The following is a 27,303-nucleotide window of genomic DNA, read 5'->3' as shown; positions in this document are numbered from 1 at the left end:
CCTGTCAATCAAGCACGTCTTTGATACTTCATCAGACTAACTGTAGAAATAAGGTTTTCTGAAACTGAAAAACCAATAGAGGGGCAAGGAAAACATGACAAGGGGTTTCAATTAAAATGTTCACTCTGTATTTGTTTCCATGGACGACTGGTTACTCTGGGCATATCATGAGAGAATTCAAAAATGTATATTCTCTACTTTATTAATTTATCCATCGTTTATTCTACATCTATTTGGCTAAAAACCTGTCTTAGTTTTTTTTTCTGGTGAAATGAGGGGCAGCACTTCCAAGTCGTAAACAAATACTAACCGTTGCTTTTAAAAAATATTTTTTTGCAATAACTCTTCTACTGTTTCTGATTGTAAACCAGCCAGGTATGCACACAGGTTCGCCCTCTCCTGTCCCAACCCCCAGTTAAGACCACTGTTTGACTCCAACCCAGAGAATTTTCTCCTGCATTGTGCCAGAGTAGAGCAGTAAACGTTATTAATGGTCTATTCCCCGTTTGGGCCTTCAGGTGGGGGAGATTCCAGAGCTGAAAGCAGTGATTCATGGCGAGTTCTAACACACTATTTATGGAAGAGGAGAGAGTAGCAGAAGCAGAGTATAAATCTCGGGTTTTCTTTTGAAGTCACAACACACCTTTCGAACTGAGAAAAAAAATAAGAGCGTACCATTTCTGTTTTAATAGAAAATACTGAATATGTAACAATCCACCCCTCTGCTGCATTTAAAGTGATTTCAAACAGATAAAAAAAGTAGGTCTTGTTTGTTCTAGTCAGTTGGGTTTGGGTGATGTCAGGAAACACCTTGGAGAATGTGAATAAGTCATGACTTCCCCATTACTCAACTAAAAAGGGAAATGTCACTTACCAGAGGAAACAAAACAGCATTCTCTCTGTTCATTCGACTTTCAACACTGAATACCGTATCAACAGAACAACCTGAACTGAAAACATTAAAATAAAACTTTAACTAAAAATAGTAATAATCTTGAGCTCCCATAAAAGTCCCACTTTTGGAAATACTAGGCCCTATCTCTCGCCCCCCTATTGCCTATATAACTAGCCACAGAGGTCTGTGTGTGTTGGTTCCCTCCTGAGGATAGCAGACTAATGGGTCAACTCCTTCATCCACTAAACCCAGTCTCTCCCTGCGCTTGATTAACTCTGTGAGCCATTACCTTGCCTTCATCCCCCAGCAGGGAGATAGTCCCCTCTGCCCTCCCCTCTGAGGATCGGGCGCTGCCCGCCAGCCATGATCAAACGATCCCCGGGGAACGCGCTAGTGTTGGTGTTCCCACTGTGCGGGTGTGAGCAGAGGGTGGGAGAATTAGGAGTCTTCGCTCTAGTAATGGGAAGTGTAACAAGTGCAGAGTGAACCTGTCGTCCCCCACCCATGGTGAATGTGTTGTTGACTTAAGTGATTAAAACAGATTCTGAGTTAATGATCGTCGATCTCCAGAACATCCAGGAGCTGCGCAGAGCTTCAGAACGCCTGCGCTATTCAGAGATCCTTATTGCGCCTGAAGCACATAGCCAATCAGTGATTGTAGAAGTAGAGCGTGAAAATCAGCATTCTACGACCAAGACTCCCCACATAACGGCATGACTAACGTTGTCACGGTTGGGCACATAATATGACCCAGCCAAACTCTGTCTGATCTATCCAGCATGATTTCTGATTCTGATTCTGATGATCAAACAACCTAGATAAGCGTCATATGATCTATGTTGTGAATATAACAAATAACTAATGATAATTCACATCCATTGCTGACATAAACCCATTCAATAGCCTACCTCACATCATATTATGGGAGCTATAACGTGAGGGAATGGATAGGACATAAAATAAACTGATTATAAGGGCGATATATGGGAACATTTAGACTGAATTAGATGATTGAATAGAGAATATTATTCATAAAGAAAAGGGCAGGAGTGCTCGGAGGTTCAGACAGGTGTGATGAAGGAGCTCTTTGGTTGGGAACACAAACTGAGCTGGGGAGTCTAGTATAGCAGCATATCTCAATAAAGGCTTTTTTACTTTTTGCCAGTTACTTTTTTTGAAGAGAGATTATTATTAACATTAACAGTTATTAACAGTTCTGCCTATTACACTAGAACAGATCTGCCTGTTACAATAGAACAGTTCTGTATATTACACTAGAACAGTTCTGCCTATTACACTAGAACAGTTCTGTCTATTACACTAGAACAGTTCTGCCTGTTACACTAGAACAGTTCTGCCTATTACACTAGAACAGTTCTGTCTATTACACTAAACAGTTCTGTCTATTACACTAGAACAGTTCTGTCTATTACACTAGAACAGTTCTGCCTATTACACTAGAACAGTTCTGTCTATTACACTAGAACAGTTCTGCCTGTTACACTAGAACAGATCTGCCTGTTACACTAGAACAGTTCTGCCTATTACACTAGAACAGATCTGCCTATTACACTAGAACAGTTCTGCCTATTACACTAGAACAGTTCTGCCTATTACACTAGAACAGTTCTGCCTGTTACACTAGAACAGATCTGCCTATTACACTAGAACAGTTCTGCCTATTACACTAGAACAGATCTGCCTATTACACTAGAACAGTTCTGCCTGTTACACTAGAACAGATCTGCCTATTACACTAGAACACATCTGCCTGTTACACTAGAACAGTTCTGCCTATTACACTAGAACAGTTCTGCCTGTTACACTAGAACAGTTACACTAGAACAGATCTGCCTATTACACTAGAACAGATCTGCCTGTTACACCAGAACAGTTCTGCCTGTTACACTAGAACAGATCTGCCAATTACACTAGAACAGTTCTGTCTATTACACTAGAACGCAGCTCTGGATTTCCACTTCCAAAACGCAGCTCCTGTCATATCGATCCGCCTCCGGGTTCGAGCTTCGTTTAGGCCGTGGTAGTGTAATTTCTAGGCGCAAACGTAGGTCTTTTTCGGGGGAAAAAACTATGAAAAACATAGTAGTGTAATCAGAGTTAGAGTTACAGTAAGTCTACACTATCAAGCGACCCAAACAGGAGCAATGTGTGGCTGAAAAGACCACATGTCATCATCTAGACCCAGACACGAGGGTGAATGTGCCATGAAATGAATTTCCCATGTGAGGCTGTTATGTTTAATTAATGTCTGACATCAGGACCCAGATCTCATCTGCTACATTTCTCATCCAATATGCATGACTAAGAAGTGGGATTCTTTTCCCATAGCAAACCTGCCACGCGACGAGAGGCTGGCGTGAAGTGGCGTGAACAGCGTTCAAGCGGAAGGAGTCGACAGTCTGGGGCGCCACTCCAAAGCAAGCGGGGCAGGTGATCTCCGAAAACGACAAAGCACCGAACAGGAGCAGTGAACTTTCCAACGGCGTCTGTCTCGCCGAATTGTCCCTTTTGTTTACCCATGCTCTTTGTTTTCTGCTGAGACGATTTCAGGATGAGCGCTGATGAGTGCTTTTTGTCGAGACATCTTGAAATATTTAGCAGATGAGAAACTGCAACGCAAACATCTCTGGATTACGGAATGTGTTTCGAGTCCCGTCGGGCCACAACATCCGTTTCCATAGTGCAGATGCTCGTTTCACATCAACACGCATTGTACGGTAGAGTAGGTGTTATGGAGAGAATACTCCCTTCCCTGAAAATGTGTGACGAAATCAGCTACATGTAAACGAGGGTGGTGGGGTTTAGGTAATGATGGTTTTTGCCTGGCGTTGTACAGTATATCTCCAACTTTGGTGGTTTTAGTGTTAAATTAGGTTACGTACTGTAGCTCTAAGGAATGACAAAAGATAATGCGAGATGAATCATTGCTTCAACTAGGTACCAAAAAGATATTCTATATTATTGCTGTAGAAAACAATGCATGTAAAATACTGTGACCCATTATTGTTAACACTAACAGGAAATCATTCCAAAAGCCATTCAATCATATCTTGATACGGTGTCGCAGCGTATCCGTTCCCCCCTGTACTGAATCAGCAGGTTGAACTGTCAGAGGGGTAATTTCTCCTGTCAGAAAACTTTAATGATGACGTTAAATTAAATGAATGGCCGGCTTCTCCCTTGTGGACACAGCTGTGTTGTTAAGCTGCCTACCTGTGTTACAATGATATATACCCCCCCCCCCCTACCAAAAAAAACCAGCAGGACCCCCAGCCCGCCCAGCTAACCCATACAGGCAGAACACAAAGAGATTGCTTGTGCAGACAGGCGGTATGAGCAATAAAAAACGGGTTCCCCACAGCTGAATGGCTTTCCATCTGGATAAAGGGGAAGGACTACGGTGGAGGACGGAATTCAAAACAGCGAGAGACTCGGAGAGACCAGCCTGGATCCAGGCCCTGAGCCACATGCGCACTTTCACTCTCAAAGTGTGCTTCAGGGTCTGGAAAGGCACTGGTCCAGAGGGATTTCTCGGTTGGAATTCCAACCAGGCCAGTTAGTGTCCTTCGAATGCGATGATGGAATTAAAGTGTATGAATGTTAGCCCTAGAGCCCTCGCCTGTGCGTTCAACACGGCCTAAAACAGGCTTGCCTGTATCAAAACGGTACATCCAATACACCAATCGAACGAGAAAAACCTCAGGCTATCTCCAGTAAACAAAGTTTACATAGCAAGCACTTTCGCCATGAAAGCAGTTTCAACATGAAATGTATCATTGCTGACACCCTATTGGCTCAAGTGAGGTGTCAGTCATCAAAACTGACCAATGGGTATAATGAAAATTCTGTATTATTAGATCTTAGTTGAACCCCTTATCACCAGACGATGTAGTGCTGTGTTACTGTGCAACCCTGTCGACTGCTTTATCTCAGATTCACAGACAGGTTAAAGAGGCGCTGCTGACTCTTGCTGATCGCAATCTCCACGAATTTGCGATTGGGTCGTCATCAAGGACTTCCACCAACGCAGCTGGAGCCAGAGAGGGTGGTTTGGAACGGTGCCAGGTGTTGCTGACCACTCAGCCACGGTGAGGGCGGCAGGGCGAGTCACCCGGGTCCGTGTAAAGCCCTGCCAAGCGGCACCAGAACCTTCCGAGACACAAACACGACCAGATCAACACCAGGAATAGGAGAGGGCCAGAGTGCCATCTGTTGACTGCCACGGCGATTTCACTTTGCATATAAACACATCCTGAGACTAACACCTAGATAAACAAACGCTCCACGACGGACCAGCGAAGACATCTGCGGCAACCACCTGTTTTCTGTTCTACAAGATGAACTGTAGAAGCATGATGATATTCATGATTTGTTGATATTTGTTTGTTCACAGGTTTTGTGTCCTGACAAAAACAGCCACATTTTGCTTAAACTTTTGTTGAATCTCGTTGTCTTTTATTATTGTCCTTGATTAGCTCTGCGTTGTGTTTTGATTTCAATAAAAGACGGCCCCAATCTCACACAATACCACACAGTCCAGTGTCTCCTTTTCAGGTGTATTCCAAATGAATCTCTCCAACACGGGATTTGAGCCTCAGCAAAAGCGGTTTATTCCAGAAGGTTTTACATACAAAAGACGATGGCATGGCCTAATGTACAGTTGACCTCTCTGTATGCTGTCTGAACCCAAATCAAAGCATTGTTCTCGTTGCAACGTTCTTATGTGGTTTGAGTGTTCCCCCCTCCCTCGTCTCTTCTCTGATAAGACTGTCTCTCTGGTCTCTTCTGTGGCCTTGTTTTGTCCCATTAACCTACGCCGCCTCGGCGCCCAGGCCTTTATCTCTAACCACAACAATGGTGTTTGGCCCAGAGTGTACCAGCCATGTCTTTATCTCATAAGTCTATGGAAGAGGAACACCGTTGCTTACCGAAAACTCAAGCCGACAGCCATACCCAGAGGTCAATCATCATAATTAGGAAATAGCTAACAGGATCATATTAAAGGGCATTTCTCTGAAAATCAACAATATTCAACACTTTCTTATCTGTGTGTTAGAAATAAATTATAAAAAGGGAGGGATTGTAATGTATTTCTGTAATGTAATTCTGTATTATTAGATCTAGGTTGAACCACTTAAGATATTAGACCTTAGTTGAAGGAATTTAACAGGCTGAGTTGTTTTAGCCAGTCAGAGCTGGCCTCTCATTCTTTGCATGGACAGAATATTGTGCATCTACTATCTTATGTTTGTACAACTAAGCGCCCTTGATTGACTTGACTTCGCTCACACGGTCCTCGCCACCAACCCTGGGGGGGCAGGAAGTAACCCAGACACCAAGGTCGCTCCCTCTGACTGGATAAATGTTGACTGTAACCGCAGATCTGGGCCGCCATTTCTCACATTGCAGACCGCTGTGTGCATGAAGCAGCTGAGATATGGCGGCCCCCTTCTCCAGATGGGTTTCTGGGGGTGTTTGTATGTTACTGTGCTGTTTGTATGTATTGTATGTGGTGCTTGCATGTCAAACACTTTGTTAAACTTTAGGCATTCAACTCTCTCCTGAACACTTTGTCACGGAAATTCCATGATGTGGGTTACAGAGAATTCTGCATGTGTAACCAGTCAGCGCGTGCCGTGTTCAAAGCTCTTTGCGTCTCAAGCTTCCCTCGATCGATGTGAGAATTTCATTTCAGAATCACAGGGCTGGGTATGTCTGAAACTGTGGAAAGGGAGTCATGAATGTGACAATGAGCTTAGGCAAGGCAAGTTTATTTGTGTAGCACATTTCAGCAACAAGGCAATTCAAAGTGCTTTACATGAGACATTAAAAGTGTCAAGACAAAGTGCAACACATAAAAGGTCATATAAAATGAAATGCAAAAAAGGACATTTATGCACTCTAATGTTGTTGTTGTTTTTATGTCATGTCTGTAACTGTTTATTTTATGCTGTTTCCTGTCTTGGCCAGGTCTCCCTTGAGAAAGATATTTCATCTCTTATATACAGAGATATACATCTCTTCGGCTCCGTATTCTGTCAGCAGAGGCGTGTTGTGATCGTTTGTGAAAGAAACAGAGGTTCTTTTTCGGCCATTTTCTTGCTAAAAGGAAAAAGCAAAACGTTTTCTACAGAAGAGGTTGTGGAGTTACAAAGCCAGTTGGCTCCCTTCCTCTCTCTGTCATTCTCTGCCCCTTGGCCGCCCCATCATGAGCTCACACACAGACGGCCATTTTCCATTGAGATTGTAGTGAAAGCTCCAATTGATGTCACTGTCCCAAAGATTTGTGAATGAATGCTCAGTATGGCTTATATGGGCCAGTGAATTTATATATTGCTTTATTTCACAATTTAGATGTAATTTATGTATTTATTTTTGAGCCAATAGGGTTTATGGTCCGCCTGGACATAACTGTACTAAAACCTCTCCAAAGTTGTACTCGCTCACATTACTAGCATCTAACTTGGGGTACTGATCATACATTGGAATAATGATTCCTAGATGATTTGGGCTCTATCTCCTGTTTTCAAGCTGTTATTCACTCTCGCTGTTGAGGGTTTTTTAGGCGGAGATTACATTTTTAGATTTTTTTAAAAATTGTTTTTATGTTCTAGCTCTATTTGCTCTGACATAGTACCAAGCAGCGTTCCCACAGGTGTCAGCTTTCATTTCCAGAATGTCTTTTCAGAATCAGAGGGCTGGTTACTTCAGGCCCGACTGTGGAGGGGAGTGAAGAACGTGACAATGAGCTTAGCCAGTTCTTTAACAGGTTCGACGTAACCCCCACCCCTGTGAGGCTAGTAGGCAGTTCAACGCCCCCCCACCCCGCACCCCTCCTACCCTCACCAGACCATTCATCACAGAGGGTGAGGTAAGGGGTGAACTCCAAAGGCTACAAATCAAAAAGTCCTCTGGTCCTGACGGAAATAGCTCCAGGGTGCTTAAGGGGTGTGCGGGACAGCTGGTGTGTTCCAACACCTACTCAACCTCTCCCCGAGGATGAAGAAGGTGCCGCAGCCGAGGAAGACCTCCTGCATCGCCAAAAAAAGCTTGTCCCAGCGTCGCCAATCACTACAGACCAGTGGCACCGACGTTGAATGATTCGTTGAATGGAATGAGAAGAGCCAGCTCCAACTCAACATCAGCAGGACCAAGGACCTGGTGGTGGACTTCAGAAGGAACAAGAGACCTCCAACCTCCATCACCATCCAGGGGGAGGAAGTTGACATGGTGGAGTCATACAAGTTCCTGGGAGTGAGTGTGACTGTCTGTCTGTCTGTCTGTCTGTCTGTCTGTCTGTCTGTCTGTCTGTCTGTCTGTCTATCTACAGTATCTAATGAATACTCATGTCCAAGTCAGCTTGTTTGTTTTTTCTGTCAATGACGAATAAAATGCACACAAGTGAGTGAGCCGATTGAGCTGATTCTTTGTGTGCATCAAAGAAGACAACTTACAGAGAGACACACTGTATTTCGAGCACTGAGTGACACATGCAGGCTGCTTATTCTGGACTGTTCGCAACATCGCTCATCCAGGAAAGGTAATGCCAAGAGTGTCACTCAATAAGAGTTCTTAGAGGGTAGTGTTACAGTATAAAGCTAATAGATCGAAATAAATGACAAGTATCTATCCCCATACCAAGGCTATAATGTGGTACATATTTATTTTAAACTAAGTACTGGCAGTTGTAACTCATTTACATCCATTTAAAAATAGAAGCAGTTATATGAATATACAAAAGGAGTGGGCACAAGCAGCTGGCTAGCAAGCTGTAGACAGCGTGGTGAAGAAGAATCTACTTCTAAGTCCAATCTACAAAGATGTGACCTTGCAGTGAGACCTTACAGTCCCCTTGACTACCCCGAATGAAGCTGCAAAGCTCTCCAAGCCGCAAAGATGGCGCCGACTAGGGCCGCCATGGCGTTGTGGTGTGCTGTTGTGTTGTTTTGTCCCAGTTTGTGTCCTGAAAAACCTCCCTCACACGAGAGGAACTTGTTAGTATTGGGGGGGCAACTCCTACGGACTTTATCCCGGACTTACTCACCAGCTCAGCGGATTTACTGGATATCCTGAGGGACTGTTGTCTTCGTCCAGAGCTGTGAGAAGGCGCCGGCGCAAGCGAGGAAGGAGAGCCGGGGGTCGAGAACGCCTCTACCTGGGATTCTCCTAGCTAACGTTCGCTCGCTAGCCAACGAGATGGATGAACTCCAGCTACTGGTAGCTAAAAACAGACCTCCGCTCATCCGCGGTCGTTCACGGAGACACGGCTGTCCATCGAGAGACACCGCGCGGAACGTGGGTCTCACCTGTCCGGTGAAAAGCATTGTGGGGTTTTTATGTGAACGAAGCATGGTGTAGGGACGTGGCAGTGATTCAACAGCACTGCTCACCGACACTAGAATCCCTCTTCAGAAACTGTCGCCCATTCTACTCTCCTCGGGAGTTCATCTCTTTCATCCTAGCGTGTGTGTATACTTCCCCTCAGAAGAGGAGGTACTTCCTGTGGCAGCTGAAGAAATTCAACCTGGCCTGTCCTGTCCTTGCACTTGTTTTGTTGTAAGCACCACAGTGTCGGAAAAAAAATCCTATGTATATAAAAGTACAATGGCAATAAACATATTCTGATTCTAATTCTGATTTTCTCATCTCTATCAGGCAGTCGTGAGAAAGCTGACTCTGTTCTGTCAAGTTATGATAGCATTGTCCAGTTAAAGCGTGATTGACAGACTGTGGTGCAGATGAGATACTAACGAGTACTGAAGTGTCCGTCCCTGTATCACTGAGATACATTGTGGTCTAGGTTGGTATATAGTATATACACTATACACTGTATAGTGCATCAGCAAGTATGTAGTATAGACAGTTTACAACCTAGAGGGTTTGATATAGAACAATTGGTCACACTTTACAATAAGGGTCACAAAAAACATTAGTTAACTGTTAACTAATGCTTATTTAGGGTAAGTTAGGTTACTAATGTTAATTAATACCTTAGTTAAGGTAAGGGTTAGGGTTAAGGTTAGGTGAGTTAACCTTAGTTAACATAAATAACATTAGTAAATGGTTAATAGAGACATAAGTTAACTGTTACTTAATGCTTAATAATGCATTAACTAATGCTTATTAATGTTAATTATTATTAATGTATTAATAGCATGTAGCATTAATGTATTGTATTAATGCTAATTATTGTAAAGTGTTACCGAATAATTTCTGACTCAAATTGTAAATGGACTGCACTTTTATCCAAAGCGCTTTACAATGGCCTCTCATTCACCCATTCACACACACACCAGTGGCAGCAGCTGCCATGCAAGGTGCCAGCCTGCTCATTGGGAGCAATTTGGGGTTCAGTGTCTTGCCCAAGGAGACCTCGACATGTGGACAGGAGGAGCCAGGATTTGAACCTCCAACCCTACGATCATTAGACGACCCGCTCTACCTCCTGAGCCACAGCCGAAGATGTCGAGTGTTAAAGAAGTCACAGTGTATTAGATACGAGAATAAAAATCCCCCAGATTTAAACACTCATGTACATCCCTAACTAAATGCCTCTCCATCCCATCTATTGATCCTATCAGAAGCGCCGTGTCCGGACCATAACGAAACGGTCCGCCAACCACCCTGAGACTTTGATTACAAGACAGCCGGTGCTCCTTCATCTGCCTCAAGATTATGGCTGCTTGCCAATTTCCCAGAAGGCAACAGTGATAGGTGGATGGATGACAGAGGTGATAATGGACGGGTCTGATGGTCGGTGCCGGACCACACATTAGGAGCCTGGTCGATTTGGAGAATAGCACACCGGAATTGTTGCCAGCAATCAATGCCAGGCTAATGTTCGAAGCAGGAGTAAGTTGAATGTCAGTGTCGCTAATCAATGACTATTCATTTTCAGCAACCACATTTCCACAAATAGGACACTTAATATCGCACCCTCGGATAATTACCCGGGCCAATTAAGATCGTGTGACACTAAGGGACAGATGAATGGAGGAAGGGGGGGGGGGGGGGGGAGGCTCGTAGGCGCTAATGGAGACGCGCATGGCAGACTCCGATTGACGTTTTCGGAGATGGATCTCGGCGTCTGTCTCCGAGCTGTTGGACGCCAGCTAAACCTGCTGCCGTCAGATTATCCGCCTCGCTTCGCCACGGGCGCTACCCCAGCAGATAATGGATGTCTGCGCCCTCGGAGAACGCCGCGAGGGAAGTACTGTAGCTGCAGCTGGGATGCATGGCTACCGTAGGACAAAGACAGACAATGGCCGCGTTCCCCGATAAAGAACCTTCTTAAGGGACCCTTCTTAAGCAACCCTTCGCATGGGAGTTAAGAAGTACTTTGGAGTTAAGTGCTTCTTAACTCGTTCGGGAACCCAGCCAATAGCAATGCGGTATCTTTAAGTCAAGTCGAGTCAAGTTTATTTGATTTAGCACATTTCATTGCGACAAGCACAGACTCAATGTGCCTCAAGAATAAAAAGACATTATACATGATAGAACATTCAAATAAGAATGTATTACAAATATAAAATCATGTAAGATAAAATCACAAACGTGATAATAATTACAGTACAGAGTACTTTAGAGAGAATCTCTCTGAATCTCTCATGCTATTGTCTCTATTCAGACATGTTGCACTGGAAGCATATCAAGCCCAAGTCACAGCGCTCACTCAGGGCCTCCTCTAGGGGGCGCCGCTAGGTGTGGGCTAGGGGGGAGGGCTCCGGGGGGGGTGGGGCAAAAGGGGCGGTCGCACCGGGCCTCGCGCTTTTGAGGCCCTCGTGGCAGGCATTTTATTTTTTTATTTTTTGCTTTAGAAACTATTTACATGTTGCACATGTGATAAACATATTTATTAATATTCAATCATAGACCTACAAATCTAGCATAACCGTGTCGGGGGGGTTGGGGGGTGGGGGGGAGTCGTCTCAGGGGGCGGGGGTGCTTGTGACTAAGTGAAAAAACACGTGCATGCATAGCGCATAAAGGCCCCGCAATGCCTATTTCACACAGGGCCTCGCATATCTCCCAGAAGGCCGTGCGTTCACCTTATAGCTGGACACAAATAGCAAAAGACAGAAAGGGGAAAACATGTTCCTGGAGTCGTACAGCGCTGTTGCCAAGCAGACTGTGTTTTCTTCTGCAGCCGTCCCAGCGCATACGAGAAGGTTGTCAACAGCTTTCTGAGACATTGCCCTTGACAGCTTCACAAATTCTCTCATGCTCCTTTCTCCCCATGCCGTTTCCTGCCAGAAATATGAGACCAAATGGGATCTCGCATTCCGGAACACATATTACTTGGAACGTCGCATCCAGGAAGTATATAATGAGCGGAATGTTATGGCAGCTTCGCCCTGCTTCGTTTAATAAGAATTAAGAAAGATAATGGAAAGGCGACTGTCTGGCTTCAGAAAGCCTGAAGCCGAATGCAATTTCTCAGAGGCCCTTTACAGTGTTATCTTTGACTGCTTTACTTGGCAAGAAAACATCTTTGTGAGCCAATCTAGGAAATATGTAATGGAATTTATGTAGGCAAATAAAACCGTGGGTTGATGAGGCATATCAGTACTTTGGTTTCTCCACAGAAACGTTGCACTAACACTTGAGTGATGAATTTGTAGGTTAAAAAAAAAAGTTGAAAGCATTTGCCATAACTTTAAAAGACACATAAATCAAACATTTTACCTCAAGCACTTTGCCAAAGTCAGCAAGTTCCAGCAAAAAACATATTCAAGCAACCTATAGGCTATAGGCTGTCATAGCGTATTGTTTCAAAACAAGCTACAGCCAATCCGCATCGGTCACACCGAATTACCCTCCGTTGTTTGATGGAGCAATTACATGTGAATAAGTGTTTATCATCCCTTGGCAGAAGCCCAGAGTGAAACCATTAGACAGCTTGCAAAAGCTGACACTATTAGTGGGTTTTCACTGCGTATAAAAGCTCAGAGCGTGTTTGCTTTATTGCCGTTTTTTTTTTTCTTGGGTTTGTGCGCCTTGGCCACGCTGGACAAATGCAAGACTGTTTCTCTGTAATGTAACCTCCTTGGGAAAATAAACATCTGCTATCGCTAAAATGGTTTATGTCTCTGTATTCATTGTTAGGCACAGCCCCCAGATCTCAAACTTAATCGAAAAGGGATAAAGAAAAACACATTGTGGGGGAGAGCCGCAGAAAAGCTCCCCTGGGTGCTAATAGTTTCATTTTGGCAGGGACGACTTTTAATAGACAATCGCTCACATGTCAGAACCATTAAAATGAAATGGTGAATTGTTGGGCTGTTGATGGCCAGGTGAACATATTCTCCGATACCTCTATATGGCCCCAGAGACAAATACAATTCTTTGTTTCAGTGTAAGAATTGTTGGGCAGCCGGCTTTGTTTTTAAGGGCTTGCATCATAACATATGGTTCTGCTTCCCGGGTCAATACACAGTAGTGCATGTGTCGTACCGAGGCCCACACCCCTGCTGTATTCACGCCGGGTTTTCGGCCGGTATCCAAGTCTCTCCTGTAGTCTGATCTGCATCTCAGACTGTTTCTGTTGGCTGTGGGAAGAGGGGAAAAAGGCCCCTGTCAGCACGGGCGGCCATCTTGTTTGTGTGCTCACTGCATGCCTGAGTCTCCCCCGGATGACAAGTATTGATGATGTGCACAAAGGAGCGGGTAATTGAAACGAATCTGTACGCATCCACACCCCAACAACGCCGTTAACGCAGACGTATGGCTCTACGGTGCGCGGCGTTTGTTTTATTTAAAGAGAAATAACCTTTTCTCTGATGAAGATGTCGAACATTCCTTTTATTCGTCTCAAGTTTAATTTTGAATTTCATTGTGTTACATTGAAGTCCTCAACGGATGCTTTTATCCAAAGCGACTTATTATGAGTAAGTGTTGGGGTTAAGTGCCTTGCTCAAGGGCACAACGGTAGGCGATGATTGAGGGGAAATCACTTGTCATATGGCCTGGCCCGGTCTCAAACCAGCAGCTTCTCAGTCTCAGGTCAGATGCCTTAACCACTGGGCTACCTACAGTACTGACCACTGTTAGCCATGTCTGACCCTACTGACCTTAGCGTTACCCATGTCTGACCCTACTGACCTTAGCGTTACCCATGTCTGACCCTACTGACCTTAGCGTTACCCATGTCTGACCCTACTGACCTTAGCGTTACCCATGTCTGACCCTACTGACCTTCAGACTGTTCATAACAGAGCCCACTATTTCTCACTCGCGTTTCTCTGCTGGTTCTTTGAGCCACTTGAGCAACAAAAGTTGAACTTCGCTGTTGATAAAGTTTTGGTTTCCAGTCAGATAAAATTAACACTGTGGCTATGGCTAATTAGGTGAGGTGTCATTACCGCGACGGATACCACCCTTTTCACCGTGGCTCTCAGAGTGCTTGCTCCATCCCGGTGATGAATAGCCTCTCGCTCATTGCCACTCGGAGCCGAGCTACAGTCAATTATGCACACGAATTCATGCATTTTTTACAATTCATTATCAGCCTGCATTCATTTGCTGAGATAAATTATCGCTGTCCTGAGGGTTGCAAACCGAAGCTTCTCAGCTAGAAACAAGATGGGTGTGCCTGTGGTACTCGTGGCTCTGCCTTCAAAACATATAATAATAATAATAATAAATAATAAATAATAATAATAATAATAATAATACAATTTATTTGTAACGCAATTTTCATTTAAAAAAATCTCTGAGTGCTACAGGTTTAAAAGCATAGCATAACAAAACACAACTGAACAAAAAGAACACCATTTTAACAGACAAAGGTCTTTGTGATCCAGAGCTGAAAGGAGTTGAAACCCCCGTTAGTAGACGAGGTCCGCCCTCTGACCCCGCTGGCGTCGACTGTCAGCGTCCGTCAGAAATCAAGAAATGAACCTCGGTCGATCCTCTGACGTCGAACGCAGGCGTCGAACGCAACGGCTGCAGTGGAGTGCATCATTAATAACAACGGATTAATTTCCCCCCTAGATGGTTGATCATGCCAAATAATTACGCCCAACAATTTCGATCGCAGGTATGAAACCGTGGGGAAAGACCATGCTCATTTCGGAGGAGAGCTACCTGTAAGATGTATAACCTGTTTGGGATTAATAATAAAAATAAAAAATCTACTGAAAACGTGTCATATAACTAACATAACCCCTTAGAAAAAGCCATTCGATGGGCTCAGCCACTCAACCACATTCTATCTTTTGCATTCAGGGCACCGTTGTGTGTTGTGTGGCTCACAATGTCCATTACACACCTCGAACATTTTTAAAAGTCAAAATAGTCCCCTTGTGCAGAGGGAATTTGAGTGGGAAAAAGGAAATCAAAGTTGTCAGGACAGGGGAACAAAATGCTAATCGGACTCCTTCGCTTGCAAGGTGCACATTCCGGGGTTGCTAGGCGATGGTCGTAAGTCTCTGTTATGACGACGGGCGACTGACAGCCCTAAACCGCGCTCCGGGCCATTCTACAGCCTCTGGTTGCTGACAGCCCTCCCATGTCAACACGTGTACAACACCGTCTCCACACACAGGAACAACTCGCTCTGACGCTGTGCGGTGTGTGTGTGGCGGGTGAGGTCTGTGTACCCCCACGGGTAGAAGGTAATCGGCGAGGTTAAGGGAAGTCAACGCGACCGTCGGGCTAAGAGATCGGACTAAGATGTCGTTTACAAAACCGCTTACCTGATAATTTCAGGTTATTTCTATTTCCTAAGGAGATAATTTATACGGGTTAGAAACCACAGTGGGTCGATCGCATGCTCACAGAAACGAGACTCAAACTCACTTTGGATTACAGGTTACATTGCCAAGTATCCATCTTGTTTTCAGTCCAGTATTCTGAGCAAGGTGAAAAAGACAGCAGGCTAAACCCCAGTTGGTATGCATTAGCAGTGGGTGGCTGCAGGTTTGAGTGGCAGCACTAATATTTACATGCAACCCCAGCACTTTAGGAGGCAAGGTTCAGGACAGAGGGTGGCTGATCTCTCCAAATATCACAGCCCCTCGTGGTACAGTGCACAACACCATGAGCCCGGGGGGCTCCTCAAGCCATTTGAGAGAGGTGGCTAACACCTGTGCTCCAGGTTTGTGTGTGTGTGTGTGTGAGAGAGAGAGAGACACTTTGACCCCACGAGTGAGGAGGGGGGTGTGTATGAGAACGTTGGAGGTCAGATCACACTGGTGTGACAGCAAATCATTCTGACCTCGCCGCCGCGCTGCTGTGAGGGGTCAGGGGTGGGGGGGGGAGCTGGGAAAATGGCCCCTCGTCTCCCACAGGGAGGGTCAGGCTCGCAAACACACGCCACGCACAGACGGTTCCTCGGCGTCGTTCGGGTGCCCACGCCGACACGGCGGGCGGGCCGCTGTCACGAGCGGGTCAGGGGTCGGACACAGACGTGAGACCGTTTTTCTCCGAACCGACGCGAATCCGACGCTGTGTCAACAGCCCCTCGCATTGTGACGCCTGACCGGTGTGTTTCTCACATGCTTCCAAGAAAATAAAGAAAAATCAATCTCAAATCTCTTTGCGTACTCCTTCAAAATATTCGCCGTCAAGTTTAAAGATATCCCCTTTCCCAAAATCGAAGTCTCTCGATCACGCTCATCTCCCACTTCCTGTTTTGGTGAAAAACGCCATCAGAAAATTGGAGCAGTGTGTTACAAGAAGACAATAGTCCTTGTCAAGACCCAAGAGTCTTTTCACCCCCAGAGGGCCGAAGAGGAAAAGTTCATTCTAAACGATCCTTGTATTCATGAAGGAGGCACACGTCGATTCGCCACGCGTTAAACCCGCGCTCCACTCGCACTGCTGACGATGCGTCACGGCGAAGCGAGCTCTTGCGCATCTTAAGGATTACTCCACGCCGCACGTCGGAGCTGATTTAATCCTAATCAGTATGCAAAATCCCAGCTGGCCGCGTTCGCAACACAATACGAGAAGGTATCATTGTGCTTGTTCAAAAGAGGACACCCCCTGGTGACAGATATCTCTCTGTAACGGTCTCTCTCTGTCGCTCTCGAATGAAAGAGGTTTTTAGGAAAAGATACGCAGCTAAATATCATTTGTCCTACTATCTTTCCTCAGAGATAGAGAAGGGGAGATGAGAGAACCTCTGATCAGAGTGTGAAGCAGTGCGGGAGCAATTCCGATACAAGAAAAAGCTTAGAGAGGGAATATTTCTTTGGACGGAGAAGCATCTTTAGAGATGTGCTCACAGGAGAACAGTGTGCAAGAACACAGCAGAGGACAGAAGAATAGCTTGTGAAAAATAGTTTTTTTTTTCCCACACTTTTTTTCAGAGAGAAGGCTTTGAAATTGTACGAGCTGTGCTTTTACACCAGCCTGAATACAGAAAAATAGTGATGTTTCCACACTTAAGATTTTGATTGAGCACAGGCTTTTACAGTATGTAGGATTTGAAAATATGCCCTGTAAGCATGTTATATTCATTCATTCATTCATTCATTACCTTTATTTAGGCTCGGAAATACATCGAGGGTAGGCCCTCATTTGCGATGTCACCGAGTGAAAATAAATAAAATATAAGCATACTTATACACACAGAGGACACAGACTAGCTCATTCTGAAGGCCAGTCTAGGGTTAGATGGGACGGCCATTTGTCAAGTTCTGCATGTGCGCAAGTCACAGGACATCTCTGACCGCCGACCCATCATCCTTTGCAAGTTGACCCACGCTGAAGGTGAGCCTGGCTCTGGGCTTTGGTTTGTAGAGTCTGACGCAACTTGGATGTCCTCTGATTCGCCAGCCCATCCTGTGTGTGTGTGTGTGTGTGTGTGTGTGTGTGTGCGTGAGAGAGTTGAGTGCTTTTCACAGTCAGGCGTACAGTAGCATTCTGCCAGCATTCTGCCCGGCATGGAGGCGGGGATAGCGGCGTTATGACGTCGTACACTCCCCCACGCCGGCGTGCCCCGCCTAGGACAAACCAGGAAAGAACACGGAGGTCTGGGGGTGACGGAGCTGCGAAGAGCTACGGGGGGACCCCGAGACCAAGTAGACGAGAAGCCGATTGGTGGATCTCATCCACACGGCGGTCGACCTCGGCAGGTGCTCGTCCGGTCGGGCGGTAGTCAGGGATGAGTCACGCAGGGCCACTAATGGGTTCACACAGGTCCTCGCTGGGTCCTGCTGACGTTACACTTTGATGAGGCACGGTTACATGTACACCGAGTAAAAAAATACACACTTCCTGTCATGTGACCTCTCAGAGGAGAACAATAGCTAACGGGAAGCCGTTGCAGAGAGCAATTTCGATCCTATTAAAACCAAGACACAATACAGGTTTTGGTACCCGACTACATGCAATGCTCTCATTGCTTGGTGTACCTCGGGCGCTACTCCCAGCCCGTTTCGGAGGGCTGAATGTCAGCCCAGGGAGGCGAGAGCAGCAGAGGACCGTCCAGCTGTGTCCACTAAAGGTTGTGGGAGCCGAGGTGTTTTTTAATGGGACCTTGAGCAGCTCCACAGAACGGTCTATCGGCAGAGTGGGGCTGGGGGTTTAAAAAAAAAAAAAAAGGAGAAGAAAAAAAAACGATCTTCAGAATGATGTGTGTTTGCCCTTTTCACGGTTCATTAACTCAACGAGGCGTCTCGCTCCATGCCGGCTGCAGCTCGTTAAGTCAGCCATTAAAACAGGTGAGGGAAGAGGGGCTAATTAATATGAGCAGACGCGCCTGGGTTGATTACGACCTGGCCGGAGCGTGGCTGAAACGTGTACGTTTTACACGACGCGATAACGGCAAGCGGACGGATTTTAACGGAAAACAAACGCATGGTCGTCCCCTACCCATGATGCACGTCGTTAGCGATTGTTGAAGGACATTTTTTTGAAGTGAAAGGAAATTCTCAGCTAATGATGGTGGATCTCCAGAGCACCAGGGAGATATGCAGAGCTGGGCTTCAGAATGCCGTACTATTCAGAGAACCACCCTGAAGCACAAACCTCTAAGCACATAGCCAATCAGAGATTGCAGAAGTAGCGAGTGCATATCTGCATTCTACGACCAAATCCCACAGACTCCACACCTAATGGCATGACTAACTTTGTCATAATTGGACGCATACTGTATATAACCTTGCCAAACTATCTCTGATCAACATGATCGCACTACTTGAATAAGGGCCTGTGCAGACTACAGCAATTCAGGCCGATTTTGGGCCGATTTTTTGTGTCCTGCGTCGGGTCCGATTCCGAACGTTGGGAACGACGAAAAGCCTTGTAGTGTGACATGATCGAAGATCAGCGCTTTGGCGCCCTACAACACAGTGGCGAGTGCCCCCAGGTGGTGAGCTCTGGTACTGTACATGCGTGACGGACAAACATACACACACAAATGTACACACTCACACACACACACACTAAGATACATGGGTCAATCTAATGTCTCACCCTCAATTTCATCAGGTGGGGTATGGGGGACAATGAAATCAGTAAATAAACAACAAATAAGTAATTGAGTATTATGATGATGATCAGGGAGCTGTTATCTAATGAGATTCAAAACCAGTTGACCTCACCAGAAGACACCGTCCGACTTCCTGTCCTCTGATTGGATAGTTTACCTCGGGTTGGAATCATTTCTAAACCTATCCGTGCAGCCCATTTAAGTGAGTGAGTAGCATGCCACCGGTGGTTCTTTGACAGACAAGCATCCCGATCCTGACCTTAATGTTATTTGAACAATTTTCCATGTGTCACTGACTCCAATACAAAATGGAGGCGACGGGGAGAGCGATATAATGTGTTTACTTGTTTACTTGTGTGATTCAGAACGGCTCACAAGCTCCCCCGGTTGTTGACAGGCGGATGTTGGAGAGCGAGCTGAACGATGGCATTTAGGGTGATTCACTGCAAACAAGCTGATTACATAAACATCTGAGAGCAGAGAAAACCCAGATAAAACTGCTGAGGAGTCAGTGGGAAAACGCACTCTCTTTCTGTCAGTAACGACCTAGGGTAGCACTCTGAATCTCCACACTGAGCAAAACAGCTGCACAAAATACACAGAAGTAAACCAGGGATGTGTATATTTTCTTTCTCAATCTCCATAAGCCACCATGATCTGAACAGCATGAAATGTGTGGCATGCAAAGCACTTCCATAGGATTCCACTCTGCTTAAAATCGTACATTAACTATGCACACAGTGAGCCTGACTTTAGACTTAAGTTAGCTAAGAACCCAAAACAGTGCAACCAAACAGCTCATAAGTCTAACCCAGTTATGTACAACACGGCCGTCTTAATCTCATGACGCTCGGAGTGACTGACGTCACAGTTTAATACAAGCACGCTGACGTATAGCACGCGTGGCAACTTAGCGCGGAATGCTAACAGCAGTTGGTTAATCTGGGGTGAAAACAGATGTTTTGTTCGGCGTTATCTTGGAGAGGGAAGGTGAGGAGAACTCACCTCGTGTTTTCTCACACGTGTCTGACAAGCTGGAGATCTGTGTTACCTCGAAGGTTCACATTCTAATTAACGCTGCTTTATTGGGCTAACATGCTAACGATGTTTAATGAGTATGAAAATGGCTCTGATAATCACAGGCAGATATTACAGGGATCGTTAGAGAGGCATCAAACAGCTCCTCAAAGTAACGTGAGGATGGTGAAGCTGCCCAGATGTGATACCTCATCTCTTAAGAGCAGGTCCACATGTGGACCAGAAGTCTGGTGGAGGACACCGTCTGTCACCGTGGGACACATCTTCACATCCCAGATAGCAAGCGGATGTGTAATGATTCTGGGCCATATATGGGCCGGAAATAAGCCACAAGGGCCAGATCTGGCCTGTATATGGCCCAGATCCGCTTGCTATCTGGGATTCCTGATACGGCTCCACTCATCTACTGTGTCTTCATATCAAGATGAGGTTCTGGGTCTATTTACATACTGTATGACGTGCAGTTCCTTACCAACAGTCCAATAAAAGGTAACTGGTAGATTGCCCAGATAGCAAGCGGATCTGGGCCATATATGGGCCGGAACTAAGACACAAGAGCCAGATCTGGCCTGTATATGGCCCTGATCGGATTGCTGTCTGGGTGGGGAAAGCGTCAGTCTCGATTAGCAGTATCCATAGCAATGCTGTGGATGCTTGAGGGTGATTGTGTGTGTGAAAGAGCTTCCCCTCAGCCTTCATTAGCCAGAGTGATAGAGAACCAGGAGATCATATCATGTAACCCCCCCCCCCCTCCCCCCAGACACACTATTAATTAATAAGAGTTTTGCTAACGAGGCCGTCCTCTGACACTTCCTCTCGTCGTTCTTCCTCACAGGAAATGGACCGGCGTCTCCCCTGCTGCCGGCCAGTCTCCCGGACGTCTTTTACAGTAGAAGTCGTGACACGGAGAGCCTGAAGCCGTCGCTGTGTCTGCTCCCGAACCACACAGGACCATGGCCACGCCCCCTAGAACCACACAGGACCGGGCTACGCCCCCTAGAACCACACAGGCCCGGGCTACGCCCCCTAGAACCACAGAGAACCAGGCCACGCCCTCGAACCACACAGGACCGGGCTACGCCCCCTAGAACCACAGAGAACCGGGCCACGCCCTCGAACCACACAGGACCGGGCCACGCCCCCTAGAACCACACAGGACCGGGCCACGCCCCCTAGAACCACACAGGACCATGGCCACGCCCCCTAGAACCACACAGGCCCGGGCCACGCCCTGGGAGGGGCTCTGTTCAGGTGTCCAGTCCTTCCTCTCCGGTGGGCTTCGACATGTCAGGGTTCGGCGTTCCAAACAGGCGAGGGGGGTTAGATGGATCGTCTGTTCTCACCAGAACCGGTCTGCTCAGATCGGCGATAATGACTCAATATGCTGAGATGGAATTAGTGAAAATGAAAGGTTCATCTCACAGACTGTGTGTCGTCTTTCAGAAGGATTAATCAGAAGGATTAATGTTGGATTTATGGTAGATTTCTCTACCCCTTCAGAGTTTGCCATTCCAAACAGGCGGCGTCAACAAATTGTGTGTTGTGCGCTGTACAGTACACATCACCGAACGGGAATTTTAATGTAATTTCTGTGCAAATGAAGATTATATCTATTCCCTGTGCGTACACAGGTAAAGGGCAGAGATTCAATTGAAGCATAATCATAGATGCAGTAGCTAGGTGATTATACCTGATTACTCTATGGAGTTGTCCAAAGGATATCTTGACAGCGTTACATGAAAAAACAATCAAGGTCAATCTTATCCTGCTCATGCAAATGGAGATACGCATCAAAGCAGCAACGGAAAAACAAATTTGCAGGATTAAAAGGAAAAAACTCAAACATCCACACTATATTCATGATGACCGTTTGTCCGAGCCTGAGGGGGAGGAGCTAACTACCGGGTCAAAGCTATTACCGTCTTTCGTGGCGCCCTCCGTTCAAAACGATTCACCACGTTGGACTAACCTCGCGTCGGCCACGAGTACAGACACAACACCACGCCCCCCCCCCCCCCGTCGAGTGAGTGAGTTTTCCCCGGCGCGGGTTGGATTGAATTCCTAATCGCTGGGGGTCCTTCCGCTTTGTTGCGTGAGAGGGTCTCGCGGTGCTAACGCTGATCCAGAGCAGGCGGAGGGGGTACGGCTCGACAGCGGCGCTAGTCTGGCGCGGGTGTGACGGCGTGGGGACAGCCGGTGATAGATGGGGACCGGCTCCCAGAGGCCCCCGGGATGAAATATGGTTCTGGCAGAGCTCGCTGGTACTTAGAGGGGGATGAGGTAGACTGACAGGCAGGAGAGGAAACATTTACTGAGACATAATGGGCTGTTTTGATGACCCGCACACCACACACACACACACACACACACACACACACACACTCGAGACGGGACAGGGCGATTAATCAACTAGTTAGAATAGTTGATGGTGAAGGGAGATGGAGTGATGAGGGACGGAGGAGGGGAACGCTCAAGCACCGTGATTTATCACGGTTCACCTATCAGGTCACGCCGGGGGACACATCCGCGCCAAAATGAGGGTTTTAATCACATTCATGCTCCCATAGCGACAATCATCTTTTATGATTGTTATTCTGAAGACATTTATTATAATTAAGACAATTTCCTCATGACGTTCGGGGCGTTTTTGGATTTGGAAAAGCCCCAGGATATGACTTAAGAGTTTGGAATCTCTTACTAGGGATTATGTCACTTCAGAATGTTCCCGTTCTTAGATTAGGTTTTAGATTAGGTTCAATCGAATTATTTCTGGGAAATGTCTAATAAAAGGTCAAAGGTGACTTACGTTTGGAGACCCGGGGGACCTTCCTCTTCGGCTCGCCGCCGCCCGATCCCCCGCAGCCGTCCTCGTCGTCACAGTCGCCGCTGTAGCGACCCTCTGCGTCCCCACTTCCTGTCTCGATCTGGTCCAACGTCCCGAATTTAGGAATGGACTTCCCCTGCAACAGCTGGGAGGGAGGGGGGAGGGGGGGACACACACACACACACGCTCAGGGCTGGATCCCATCAAACAAAAGTGTTTGACCGCAGAAATAATGTCCCCTTGCTTATTAAATGCTTCAGCGTGTGCCGTTATTGAAGTCTGGCCTTGAGATTTATGGCATATAAAATCACAACCTGTTGATTGCCCCCCCCCCACAGACACACACACACACAACCCCCCCCCCCTCCTCCTTTCACACATAACACTAGCTGACTTTGTTTTGATGTATTGATCTGTCTTAGCTGTTCTCATGTAGTGATTTGTTCCGTGTTGATCTTGCGTATGTATTCATTCTTTCTGGGGCCTCTTGGCCAGGTCACCATTGACAGAATTGGTTCTCAAATTATTTTTATCTAAAGGTCAAAGAAAAGAAAGAAAAAAAGAAACAGTATGCGCTCACAGAACAGTATGTACTTAGACATAGAACAGTATGTACTTAGACATGAGTTATCACACACACATCCCACACAATACAAATACAACTGTCATCACGTCTAAGTGTAAGTGTAAGAATGGGCAAAATGCACACAAAAGTAACATTTGCATATCGTCGTCTAAGACCAGATGGCGGATTTCTAAGCGAGTCAGACAGCACATTCTGCCCAGCTTGCATGAGAGAACCGAGCCAGAATCCTCTCACTAATGTATACGTTCTCGAGCAGGAGAACCCCAATCAAAGAACATTGTGAGCTTTTATCTGCAACGGGGGGAAAGCGAGCCTTAATTGGCTCATTTAAATGCATGGAGAGAGCGGGGAGACAGACTTTGCGTTGGTCGGGGCAGGTAGGCCTGGCAGAGACTGCTGTAATTGCCGACGGTAATAACTTACTGTATTGGTTCAATATTTGAGGATTATACTGACAGGGCTTATAGTGCAGCCAAGCTATGGGAGGGGGTTGGAGCAGGAGAGGTATGGATCTGGAGGTCATTACAGGTCGGCTGTGTGGATACTCTTTCTCAACGCTGACCGGTATCGGACGGGAGGTGAAGTTTTCCCCAGCTTACTGCACTCGGAGGATTTTCAAGTGTGTAATTACCCCATTTTGTTACAACGTTGTTAGCGTGCTGACGTATCGTCGGACTCTTTCTGTGACGGGGCGGATCAACTGGTTATATATGTGTGCAGTAACGCCGTGGTGTTCCACCCATGTGGTTTGGTTGGTTGATTTATGTTTTTTTGTCATTTAGTGAACACCTTTATCCAAAGTACATGTGTGACGCCGATGGAGGTTTGGTCCTGATGTCTGCAGGCCTCAAAACGCGCTAGAGAGAAAAACACATTTGTTTGTTTTGGCTTTTTCTGTTTTCCTTTTGTTCATATTACAAAAAAATGGGAGTTGTGAAGAATCCACTCAATATAACAAACAACAGTTTTAGGATCACTCAATTTGTCATATTTTGTGGTCAAAATCCATGTCCTGTGAGAAGTGTGAACAGCTCTGAATCTTTGAGGCCCTTTTTTTTTTGCTTAGTGATTTCAGTTGTACCAACAACATGAGATGTGTGTGCTGAAGCTCTGTTCATGTCTAACATCTCTCTCTATGTCCAACAGCTGAAACAGCATCTATCAGTAATTGGTTTGTCTTGAAAGAGAACACGCAACTTAAGCCTGAATGTGCTACTGTAGCAAAATCTATTATTTACTTTCTCAGAAAATGTGAGGATGACAAAAACGGTTTAATAAAGTGTGTGTTGGAAAGCTGCCGCGTGTGTATTTGTGTTTGTTATGAAAGCTTGAAGACTATGTAAAATACTTTAGAGATTATCACAGCAACCGCAAAAGAAAATCCATGAATAACAACAAAAAACCTAAGCAGAGTGCACTCACACGCCAACAGCCGAACATTGATTTTCGTGTCAATATTTCATTCAAGTGACTGTAATTTAGGCCTGAGTTCCATCAGAATACTGTAATAGAGTGGTGGAATGAATGCCAGGCTTTGCTAACATTATCAACACTATCTACAGTATAGTAATGAGTAACACACAAGATGGCTTTTAATACGATGAGGAAAGTAAGAGAGTTTAAGGGAGAAAGATGGAGTGTAAAATGTCAGAGTACGGTCTATATCAATTCTGGAACAAGCAAATTGTGTGGAAACGTATCTGCACTCACTAATCAAAACTTGAGGACTTGCTCAACGCAAGAATCCAAAACAGCGGTGTCCCCCAGCAGTTTAGAACAATCCTGTCGTCCTGCAACAACACGTTGATTAATAGACATTAATACGGTATTTATGAGTAGGAATGTGTGAGATCTTTCTCCCTTCGTCCCCCACGTTTCTGGCTGGACAACATTCCCATGCAAACGAGTCCTGTTAAGGTGTCTCAAATGACTTGATATTTTTTCCTGGCAAGCTTGTTCTGTCTAAAGAGACAAACGAGTTCATTTGTCTCTGTAAAGAGATATATGGGCCGTGGAATACCAGCACTCTCTACGGATAAGAGATGCGATATTAATATCCTGCCATGATTTTGTATTGTCCCTAGAAATTGAGGTTTGGCTCCATATTTGATATATATTCATCTTAAATAGACAAGGGGGATTTGTGCCATTTCTCACTGTGGTGATTCAGACGGAAAACATGTCGAAAAAACGCCGTCTTCAGCCTGTTCCAGAACAACTTCTCCCGTGTAAACACACACGCAGCTGGACAAACAAAGATGGCCGCCGTGTCAAACCCTACTCTGTCTCCATTTACACATAGCGCGCTTTCCTTTGCTTTATCCACGGTACTTGGTGTAACTTCACATGACAAGCTAATCTACCTTCAACATGGCTTTCGACCTTCCGACTGAAAGATTTACAATGATTTACATAACACATGGCGGGCGGGTCATTAATCAAACTCGGGGAAGTTTAAAGATTTCATTACAATAAGGAATGATTTGTATTGTAGTTACGCGGGAGGCGGCCACTCTCGTGATCGACCTTGGGGCTGTCAATCAGCGAGCTAATCTTTCCTCTCACTCAACAGGAGGAAGAAACTAATGTCTTTTTCATCGGATTGCGTCGAGCAGCTGGGCTGCCTCTCTCTCTCTCTCTCTCTCCCAACAGTTTGACGTGGGTGAAGGCTGATTGATGGCGCTCCCTGTCTGCCCTACTCTCTTCACTCGTATGGATTAATCACAGACTTTGTCCTGAGGTCGTGGTTACCACGTTGCTTTGGGGGGCCGGGGTTCTGTGGACGGACAGGCGACGCCACAGAGGTTTACTCACTCCGTCCAAACCCCTACGTGAGATCTCTCTCAGCGACGGGATCGGCCTGTGGTTGGATTTCAGTCCTTGAACAGATACAAGGGTTTTCAGAGCCACGCTTTTAAACTTTGATTTGCGCCACAGAATCAGGAGCTGATCGCCACCAACTAAAACACTTCAAACTCAAACTCTCAATGGAATCCAATCATGCCTGTCTGTCACTGCTCGTTAATTCCATCTTCTTCTTTTTTAAAGGGACAATGACAAGACAAGTCTGCTGGATTAGAAAGTGCTGAGTTCCTCACATCGCCAGGCAAGGTGTCCCACTGATTACCGGCTCTTACAGAGAAAGCTGATTGGCCGAATCAATGCAGCGCAAATTGTATGGCGCAATCTGGTATAGAGGATATTCAGGACCTCCAGTGAGACAATTTACCCCGCGAGTGGAGGAGGGGTCAACCCATTTAAAACTGTATAAACCAGAGGCACAAATGTGACAAATAATCTAAAAGTCTCAGATCTCTTTGTTTATCTCTCTCACCTTTATCGCTCACCTCTCTTTATCTAACCCCCCCCCCCTCTCTCTCTCTCTCTCTCTCCCCCCCCTCTCTCTCCCCCCCCCCCTCTCTCTCTCTCTCTCTGCCCCCCCTCTCTCTCTCTCCCCCCCCCCCTCTCTCTCTCTCTCTCCCCCCCCCTCTCTCTCTCTC

At 46.0% G+C, this 27,303-nt stretch overlaps 1 protein-coding gene across 1 annotated transcript in view; it reads right to left on the bottom strand.

Moving 5' to 3' along the window:
- The window catches only part of gpc5a (glypican 5a), a gene marked incomplete at both ends in the record, with an annotated part of 92,240 nt that overhangs the window by 9,179 nt on the left and 55,758 nt on the right, over positions 1–27,303 (bottom strand). The window contains one exon of the mRNA XM_084446524.1: positions 23,200–23,362. Coding sequence (XP_084302650.1) covers positions 23,200–23,362 — 163 coding nt within the window. The remainder of the gene's footprint in view (positions 1–23,199; positions 23,363–27,303) is intronic.

The sequence above is a fragment of the Borostomias antarcticus genome (genome assembly GCF_949987555.1).
Source record: "Borostomias antarcticus genome assembly, chromosome: 12".
NCBI classification, from domain to species: Eukaryota; Metazoa; Chordata; class Actinopteri; order Stomiiformes; family Stomiidae; genus Borostomias; species Borostomias antarcticus.
This window is presented reverse-complemented; position numbering and strand designations above follow the sequence as displayed.